The sequence below is a fragment of the Cyprinodon variegatus genome, unplaced genomic scaffold (assembly GCF_000732505.1).
Source record: "Cyprinodon variegatus isolate N-32 unplaced genomic scaffold, C_variegatus-1.0 Scaffold71, whole genome shotgun sequence".
In the NCBI taxonomy this organism is placed as follows: Eukaryota; Metazoa; Chordata; class Actinopteri; order Cyprinodontiformes; family Cyprinodontidae; genus Cyprinodon; species Cyprinodon variegatus.
The window spans coordinates 773,190-783,519 of record NW_015150524.1 but is presented as its reverse complement, the minus strand read 5'-3'; the positions used below and the strand labels follow the sequence as shown (position 1 = coordinate 783,519).

The 10,330-nt window shown below is 37.9% G+C and overlaps 1 protein-coding gene across 1 annotated transcript; it reads right to left on the bottom strand.

Annotated features, from left to right (window-relative positions):
• Positions 1-3,902: 3,902 nt before the first annotated feature.
• Positions 3,903-10,251, bottom strand: snrnp40 (small nuclear ribonucleoprotein, U5 40kDa subunit). Its single transcript, XM_015372282.1, has 10 exons — positions 10,015-10,251; positions 9,205-9,334; positions 9,034-9,127; positions 8,638-8,803; positions 8,370-8,492; positions 5,809-5,929; positions 5,641-5,723; positions 5,452-5,513; positions 4,316-4,419; positions 3,903-4,212 (listed from the first exon to the last, which is right to left on the bottom strand). The coding sequence occupies exons 1-10, from the start codon at positions 10,123-10,125 to the stop codon at positions 4,163-4,165; spliced, it is 1,044 nt and encodes a 347-aa protein (XP_015227768.1). The 5' UTR covers positions 10,126-10,251; the 3' UTR covers positions 3,903-4,162.
• Positions 10,252-10,330: the final 79 nt, after the last annotated feature.

Below are 10,330 nucleotides of genomic sequence, written 5' to 3'. Positions count from 1 at the left end.
GTGGACATTTTTACAGTAATGGACATTTGAAAATAGTAGCAACAGCAGAGATGTGCAAAATGACAGGCAACATGTTATTTAGTTGACCAATACAGAAAATGCAAAATCAGCATGACTGTAACAACTTATTGAGGTTGCTGGGAATAGTGATGGTTATAAAGTCTTACAGCTGCTGGAAAGAAGGATCTGTGATAACGCTCCATGGTGCATTTAAGGTGCAGCAGTCTGTCACTGAAGGAACTCTGCAACAGCTTCATTCATGGGGTTGCATACATTTTCCAACAGAGATGTTAATTTAGTTAGGATCCTTTTGTTTCCCACCTCCTAAACTGAGTCCAGAGAGCATCCAATCACAGAGCTGGCCTTACAGCTACAGATAAGCCACTGCTCCAACAGACAGCTCCATAGAAGATTGCTGATGCCATGACAGAGTCATAGAAGGTCTTTAGGAGCACCCCCTGCTCTCTAAAAGACCTTAGTTTTTGAGTCTGTGCGTAAGCCAGTTATTGCACAGTTATTCATGTCTACTCTAATATCGACCAACGGGCACAGGGTGAAGGGTGTAATTAAGAACTATTTAAATACAGTATATGGTAAATTACATTAATAATTAAACATTAATAAACATTAATAAATAATTGAATGCTCATAAAGCTCTATTATGAGAGCTATGAAAAAGCAGCACTCATCTGCATTAATCTCAATGTCATTAAACTTTATTGATAACTCTTCCATCATTGATCTCTGCCTATTTATTCCTTACAATAAGAATAAATAAATATTAACAAATTCATATTTTTAGTTGTAAAAAAATATATATATTTTGATAATGTTTACATACAACATATACAAACAGTCCAGTTTATTAGTGTTCTTGTTGAATAATTGACATGGAAACCTCACATAGATCATACAAAACTGAGAATATTGAAAACTATTGCTGTTTAAAGCTAGATAAAGGAATTCCTAAATGAAAAAGCCTTGCACATTCTGTATAGATCACATTTAAAACCTCTCTTTTTATTACATAAGAGAGCCATAAGAGTTATAAGTGGAAACAGAGATAACACAAATCAGATATTTATTCAGTTAAATACATTGAAATTTTATTACCCCTTAAAACTTAATCATATATTTTTAAATTCATGTCTAAAGTGCATAAAGAAGTATGACCAAACAATATTCAATACAGATTTTTCAAAAAGAGACATAGTATAACCTAGAAGGAACAGATATTTTCAAAAAATCAAACACTGTTGTGTACGTTCAAAAAAAGTACACAACAGTGATGATGAAACAATGTAAGCTTATTAGTGAGTCAAGGCTGAAACTTGTTCTGTGTTTAAACTTGAAGGTCATTTTGATGAGTCCATATGACAGTGGATAGGCTGATATATAGTTGGTATTTATTTTATTTTTTGCTTTCTGTTTATTGATCTACATGGTGATATTTTTTGTTTTTTGTATGGTTGTAATTATATATGTTAAATAAATAATACTTTATTGAAAATGGGGGCAGATATGTTTTTAATTCTTTCTGCTCCTTTCATTCAGTTCTCACCTGCACAGGTTTTGTTATGTTTACTTTTAATGAATGCATGAATTAAATATATAAATACAAATATATATAAAAAATATAAATCAATATAAAAAATATGAAGTAAGTTATTATGAACTCCACATTAACAATCACCAGAAAAACCATAACATAATATTCCAAACCAGAAAGGACTGATGCTTGGGATGTTGAGTCCTGCTGAATCCTGAACAGTGTCACTAAACAGCTGCTAAGAACACAACATATGTCATCATTTTCCTCATCCTGGTTTACTTTGCTCTCACATCTGTATTTTTGAAAGGTTAAACATCGGTGAAAGAGAGCAGTGCAGGTGAGGGGAGTTTGTCTCTCCGTAACCGTGACAGCAGCCGATGATTCTGTATTATGAGGGGTGGATGGAAAAAATCATGTTCTGTTTTATCTTTACTCATTAAAAATGTCTAAATCAACAAAGGAGCACCGCCACAGATCTTTCCTACCTCGGCTATTAGATTTTAAAATCCTCACTACTCCTATTTTTCAACATGTGTACAATCAGTATTATTTGCAGTTTAATTATCTGATCAAGAACTGCTTTTTTTCATTATTTCTACTCTTCCTAATTTGCTGAATAAGTGTTTTTCCACAACATGCCTTTTATCTGCATTTCATTAACGACAATAATGAATATTTGCAGTTTTTTTAGCTGCTCTGGACGTTGTTTTATTTCTGCAATCATGCTTATACGTAGCAGTTTTTCCATCTCTCTGTAGAACAGCTGCTGTTTCTTTTCTAACAGGAGCATTACTCAATTTTACTGATATACGGTAAGCATTTTTAGTAGGAACCTTGCATCGTTTTCCTTTCCAGGATGTTTTCCACATTGGCTGTAAAGTTCAATTAGTTCTTTTTCATGTTGTTTTATTGCATATTTTCACTTTCACACCCAGTACAGTAAATAAATATACTTTTATTCTATTGTTCTTAAACTGAATATGTAGACAGTTTATTTCTATTCATTTTAACCTGCCACATTCAAAAAAGTTGCTTGATAACAAACACTCCTAATATCCTCTTTGGGATGATTAAATACAAACCATCCATGCATGTAGAACCAATAGGTCTTAGTTTTGTCTCCAAGAGGCATTCCCAAAATAAACTCAGTTCTGAACATTAGGATCCATAAAGGTCGGACATTTTTTCTTTCCACAGCCATCCTGCATCAAACCTATATAATTACCATGGGCCTATGGGACCTATTTTAAGCCTGTCTCCTAATCATATGGGCCCCATGTAAGTAAAAAAGCATGTTACATACACACATGGACGAAATGGTTGGTACCCCTCAGTTAATATGAGAAAAAGTCACAGAAAAAACTTGAATTAACAAAAGTAATAATAAACATTTTATAACGGTTTTAAAAATTAAACTTGTGAAACATGCCTGAACAAAAATGATGATACCTCTAGAAAATACTGGAAATAATGTGTCTAAAGGGAAATGTTCAGTCAACGTCTGTCCACTAATTAGCATCAGAGGTTTCTACAATCTTGTAATCAGTTAGTGGACCTATACAGCGGGTAAAAAAGGTATTGTACACGCCACCATTTATCTTAGTAAATATAGTTCTAGAGGTGCTATTGACATGACATTTTCACCAAATGTGGGTAACAATCTATGTAAACTTGTGTGTTAACTGCTCCAGTAGACACTGACATACAATGCCTGAACACAACATAACCACATCATCTGCAGAAGCTGTGACCCTGATGTTCCTAAACCCAACACCACAAACCGGATTAGACACAAGGAGTAGCCTTGGCGGGGTCCAAACCAGTCTGGAAAAAAGCTTGACTATGTGGTGAGAATGTTGGACAGAGATGGACAGCTTTGGAGAGAGATCACCACACGGTTCTGACACTAGGCTGGCATTTCCCCAAATCTTCCATTTACATCATATGATGGATCTTCCCTTTTTTTTTTCTCTCTATGTATTAATAGAACTGTCCTCACTGTTAATCACATAATCAGTGAAGGATTAATCAGATAGGAAAGCTGTAACCAATGGGAAAAGCAGCAGGATCTCTTCCAAGGCCAAGAGAGTCGGGGAACCAGGAATCGGTACATAGTGCATGGAGATGGACTGAAAAAAAAACACATGGCTCAAAATAGAAATCCTTTTAAAACAAAATACATTACCAATTCTATATGTTTCCATGTTTGTAACTTGTTTTAATGCTCTTTAACAAATTGGGGGGGAGGAAAAATTGTTTTTTTATTCCCTTCTAAAAAAATAGCCATTTAAAATGTTAACCAGGACAGATGAAAACATCCCTTCTTCAAATTAAAATACCAGAGATTAAATATGAAAAAAGCTGTTTTTATTGGATACCAAAGTTTATTTAAAAAAAAAAAAAATCAGAGTTAAAAAACAAATCAAAAACTGCTCTTTTTTTAGGTTTCTGTGTAATGGTACTAAAGTTCATCCTGAGGTTGTTCTGAGGCCAGATGAAGCATGTGAAGTGAACTCCCATCTCAGTCTGTCCCCATAAAACACTTCCAGGCAGGCCTCACACAAACACACATACTGTACAATCAAATATACAAGCACACACACACACACTCTACTGGATTTCTCCCATGTACAGGCGTTTATCACTGGCGCCTGACAGCACTGCAGAGAGAAAGCAGATACACAGGCCCATAAAAATCAACAGAGTTCATCTATTTAGAAACAATATTAAGACTTTAGAGATCCCTGCCCCAAAGTAGCTTACCTATAGGCTCCTCTGGGTGGAAAACCACCTCATTGACAGAGCCGGCGTGACCCGGCAGCTTGTAGAGGATTCTCCTGGATGTGGTGTCCCAGATGTACACAAATCTGGAAGCAGATACAAACAAAAAATAACTCTTAATGCTTTTTTCTTGGTCTGATTATTCTGCCTGCCCCTTATAATTTATCTAATTTTCCTAACATTAAAGGTGCAGTGAAGGATGTTCTTTTTCTGGGTGGATCATAAAAATAAGCGGTCCTCCTAACTGTAAATCATTCTGATGATATGTTTACATAAGGCCGTCCTGCGTGTTCGTCCCCATTTTCACTTACCAGTGGTGAGTGTGACATAGTGGAAATATTGCAAATCTTTTGGAAAGTAAGCTTATATGAGCGATTCAACTAGCAACTTTTAAAAAGAGATTGAACTAGTAGAAATGGGCTTGTGCATGCCCTCGCACGGGGCGTCTCATTATTGGAGATTTTAGATGCCAGCCACTATAATCCAGACAGATAACCGATATGTTAGATTTTGACATTGACTTAGTATTGTCATCCAAAAAAAAAAACCTTGATACGATATTATACTATGATAATGCTGGTAATATATACACCTTGTGATCACAAATATAACCTTGGTATTGGAGATTCTGTTATTCCTAATACGTTTCTTAATCCAATAGTTGAGCTTGTTGTTAAACCCAGATATACAGGAGGTAATTAAAAGGTATCATGGTCTCATCTTGGCATATTTACAACTATTAAAACTCTATGTCTGTATCGAAGGTCAGTTAAACAAGGAAAGTATCCAAAAACTGCTTTTACTAAGATTATATTTCACCTTTCATCTTAAGCGCTACTTCCATATATTGTATATTATTTATCAATGAGGTATTTTGAATTTAACAGAATTTGCGTAATGTAATTCTTTACGACTGAGGACCTCATTAAATGTGGAATATAGAAACAACTGTATTGAAAAGATTGGATAAAGAAGAGACATGGGGATAAGAGGAAGAAAGGTATGCAGTTCAGATCGCTGTAAAATATGTTGAGCTTACTGAAAAATGCCTCTTTAGCTGCACTTTACTCTGATGATACAGATAAATAGCTGCTCTATGTGTCAGGATTGTTTCCTACCTGTCAGCAGATCCGGCTGCAATCTTACTGCCATCAGTGGACCAGGAGCACCTCAGCAGGTTCTGAACAAACAACAAAACATTCAACAGGCAATACTAGCATCAAGCTATCTGAGTCACTCACAGAAGCAGAGTGGAAGCAAATAAAATCTCCTCATGGTCAATTTTCCTACTGTTGATTCGGGATTACCTTTTCAAAGTTGTGAACGTTACCCTGGAAAATCTTCACGCATCTTTCCTTTGGTGCAAACGGTCGGACATCCCAGATTCGCACTGCAGAGACACGCATAGATTAAAAAAAAACAGAATTCCTCCATCCATCAAATAGCACAGTGAGACACGTAAAAGCTTAGAGTACCCGTGTTATCCATGGAGTTTGACAGAAGGTACGATCCCTCAGAGCTCAGGCTGAGTCCCGTCACAGAGTCGCCATGGCCATGCATGTTGTAGATCAGCTTGTTCTGCCGCAGATCCCACACCTGCAGGACGAGTGAGACGAGATTGAGTTTTCACAGAGGACAGGTTAAAAGATATAAATAGAACATCAGAGCAACGGGTGAACAAGATGCTGCTTCTGAGGGAACAGAAAGCTTATGATCATTTTCTGAATCAAGTTGGCCGAACCCAGTATCCTGTTAAAGTGCAAAGAGATTTTTACAAAGCAACTTCAATTAATTACAAATGATTATGTCCTTAATGATTGCATAAATACTCACCCCCTTCAAGTTAATATCTATCCTGTTTTATCCTCCAACTTGTTTCTATTTAACCATAAAACCATTTAAGTTTCTCTTTAAAAGGTACTTTAAAGCTCACAGTTTGCTGCAACGTCCAGGGCAGCAGAAAGCAAAAAAAAAGAAGGAAATTAGCTAATGTCAAAGTATTCCCTTCCACACTAAAATAATTAAAAAAAAAGTTACAGTTGTAAAGCCATTCTCCATGACCTGCATCCTACAATATTAAGCACGTTTTGAGATCCCTGAGAAAGCATCTGAGTCACCAGAGATTCCTTTGGGGCTTCTACAAAACAGTAAATTAGGCTCTTCTTCATTTCTGGCTGAAATAAGGTCACCACATTTGCTCCATCCTAACATAACCAGTTCGAAATATTTCCAGTCACAAAAAACAAAACAAAAAAACATGTAAATAGTTGTTTGGTGTGTTCGAACTACCGAGGCTCGGACCATGAAGCGAGCCCAACCTAGCAGGATTACTTCCAGCCTATCCAGCTGTACCACAAAGCTGATTATCACCTCGCAAACTCAATCCAGCTTGAAATTATCATGAATCTGTGAACACGCACCTATAAAGGGGCGGGTTCATGGTAGCTGACCAATTACAACCAAGAGCGTAGAAGATAGAGCGCCGTATGTCCAGTGAGGAACAGAACTCATCTTACAGAACTACAAAGAGAAAAGTCTCAATGAAAAATCAAACATGGAAGTCAAACACAGTCTGCAATGGACTGGCGACCTGTCCAGGGTGTACCCCGCTTCTCGCCCATTGACAGCTGGAGATAGTCACTAGCACCCCTCGTGACCCTGCTTTGGATAAGTGTGATGGAAAATGGATGAAAAAGTCAAACATGGTGGCATGAAAGAGACTCCAAATAAAGTGGCAAAGGTTTGCTGTCTCCGTAAATGAGCAAGGCACACATCAGTGTAATTTAACAAAGCCTGCATCCCAATAAATGTCCTGCATATTACTCGCGTTCCCCTCTGGACTGAAGAGGACTACGGAGCAGATAAGATAAACATACAGTCGGTTCCAGGATCTGGCATATATGCCAGTCCGGCCAGTGAAAACCTGTATCGCTCATTTAGGTAATTGTCATAGTGATCCAAAGGATCCTCTCACAATGTACGCTTCGATTTTTTTATACATTTCTTTAATTATCTTCATATATCAATTATACAAGAAACAAGTGAATGTAAGTTGTGTAAAAAGGGCATTTTACAGGAGAAAACACACAAAGAATAGTAAAAGTTGGTATGTCAAAAAGGAGACTAAGGAAAAATAAACAAACTATTAAATTTGTCAAGAACATTTTTGTTTTAACTGCCATTAGAATTTTAACTTCCTTTATTGTGATGTTGATCTTTTTCCCTCTGAATTAAATCACGTCATCTTAGATTCTAAGATTCGGATCAATCCTCAAGGCTAGTATGTACAGAGTATGTTACCATAGTGACTAGCCTTGCTAAGAATGAATTCAGCATCATGGTACCAGAAAGACAGGGTTAAACACAAAGTCGTCTCACTAGCCCACTGATCCTGCTTTGCGGTACAGGCCTCTGGTCTGGTCCAGGGTATGAATAAAGTGAGATAAATCCCCCCTTCCTTTGGCCTGATTTGCTTCCACAAGGAGGTGTTCACATCGGGGCAAAAAGCGTCATGCAGCTAAAACGTATAACTTTGGGAGGCTGAATTGCACTGAATAAGGAAAAGAAGTGTCTGTCGTTACTTTGGCGTTTAAATGCAGTTCACTGTCTGCACCTCTTCACTACTCACGGCAGGTCCAGGAGACATTTTCAAACATTCATACCCTGAGTTGAGCTTAATTTGCTTTGGTTCTTCTCTTTCTTCTCAAATTCACTGTTCTAACATCACATCCTATCTTCCTGCTTAGGGTTTGACAACGTGTGGAAATAAGCAAAACACTACAGAGTTTGCTGTGGGCTCCTGGTAAAAACAAAAAAAACATAACAAAAAAAACAGCCTGATCTTCACCAAAAATTTGGCTTTGGCTCTGTTAAAGGTGTTCTAAAGAGTTGATGTGAAAACAGCCACCATGTGGCAGCTAATGGAGGGCTAACCACTGGTTTAAAACAACTGGTGAACTGAAAATAGTTTATTAGGAAGCAGACTAATGTTTAATAACAAAAGCAGTCACAGTCCCTGCATCTCTGACTGCATTACCTTGATATCGTTGTCAATCCCACCAGACAGAATCTGATCACTGGTGTCGTTAAAGGTCACAGCCAGCACCTGGTAAGTATTCTGAAAAGTGTGGATGGCCCCTTTCTTGCGGATGTCCCAAAGCTGCAGTGTGATAAGAAGAAGAAAAAAAAACAAAATAGAAAATTTATGACCAACTTTACAAAAGCAGATCAGGGATCTGGATGTATGCCATTTGATTAATTAATGAATGATATATAATATGAATTCATTAAAACTAATGACCCACCTTTACGGTCCCATCGTCACTGCCAGTGCACACAAGCTGGGGCCCCCGCCGAGCAGGGTAGCAGGTGTTCACAAAGGAAGTGTGGCCCTTCAGACGCTTGATCCTCTCACCTGTCTCACTGTCCCACACCCCCACAGTCTTGTCTGTGCTTGCCGAGAACAACAAGCTAAAAAACATAAAGATATATTAATGCTAGAATAGGAACTGATCAAGGTTCTATATCTAAAGATGAGGTCAGAACCAAACAAGAAGGGTTAACTAGTAAAAATCTAAGTGCTCACTGAGCAAACCAAAAAGTTTATATCTTGTAGGATGTGTGTGAGGTAGCAAAGAAATATATTTCTGATATTCAACATGGACTTTTCTTCCCCAGAAGGGATCATCTTCTGTCCATACCTGCCATCCGTGTTATAATGCAGCTCCATTACGGCTCCGCTGTGTCCCTTCAGAGTGGCAAAATTATCACAGTCTCCATAGACGTTCCACATCACTGCAGCAAAGCACCAAAGTAAACAATTATTTACTTGAACAGGGATCAGTAGTCATTTAACTTTGGCCATGACTTACATATGAGTCTGTCAAATCCTGAAGAGGCCAGCGTGGCTCCATTGGGGTGAAACTTGCAACAGTAGACCTCTCCCTCATGGCCTGACATCAGCATGATGGGAGCCTGCAGGCTGGAGGTCCGTGGAGGGCCCTGTGGGAGAACAAAGATCTACAGTTTCTGTATACCTTTAACATCAGATACTACCTGATATATGCATACATTAAGTTCCAATGATATAGCAGCTGCAAAATGGACATGACTGTACTGGTGCTATGTAATAAACTTGTTATAAAGTGCAGCATTAAACAGAGGAATACCTCTTATACCTATATCTTTGGAGGAGATTAAGTGGGATTACAATTTCAGAAAACTTACATTTCATTAAATCACGTTGTATAAAATAATCATTTTACCATTTTACACTTTAGGTAATAACATATTTTTGTCTATACTTGAAGGGCTGTGTTGATCATTTTGATCCTCACCAAAGGAGAACACAAAATAAAGTAACCTATGCCACTTCTTTCTCAAATCAACTTTTACCTCGCCACCAAGCTGCAAAAAGTGTATCTTTACCCAAATCCCACCTCTAAAATTAAACATTTCAAAATTGCCTTACACTTTCTCCACATAAAATAAACAAGGTTTCTGAAATATTAGCTAGAGACTGAATTAGGGTATAAATACTTGTATAGAGGAAAGTGTATTATGGTATTATCTACTACATGTAGAACCTAAATAAATTGTCCTATATATGTCTAGAAGTTATCTGAATTCTACTTATTTAGATCAAATAAGCAAATTTAGGTAAACAGGAGCTGGGTCCGTACCGTGGCCACGAGCTGTTGGGACTGAGCCGCCGCCACCAGCTCCATCCGGGGCCGCTTCATGGCGGAGGGAACCACCGCCATGTCGGCGGCTCTCTTCATCGGTTCAATCATCCCGAGTCAACCAAAGGGGGACAGAAAATCCTTAAAAGAAAGCTAAAGTACCTTCCCACAAATGAATGGGCTTTGTAAAACTAAGAAAATATCAACGGAAGCAGGAGGCGACGAAGAAGAAAGAGTGCGGAACTACTTCCGCTCTATAGAAGGCTTATGATTGGTCGATGTTTTAGGCGGCGACGGTGATTGGCCAGTTTGCCCG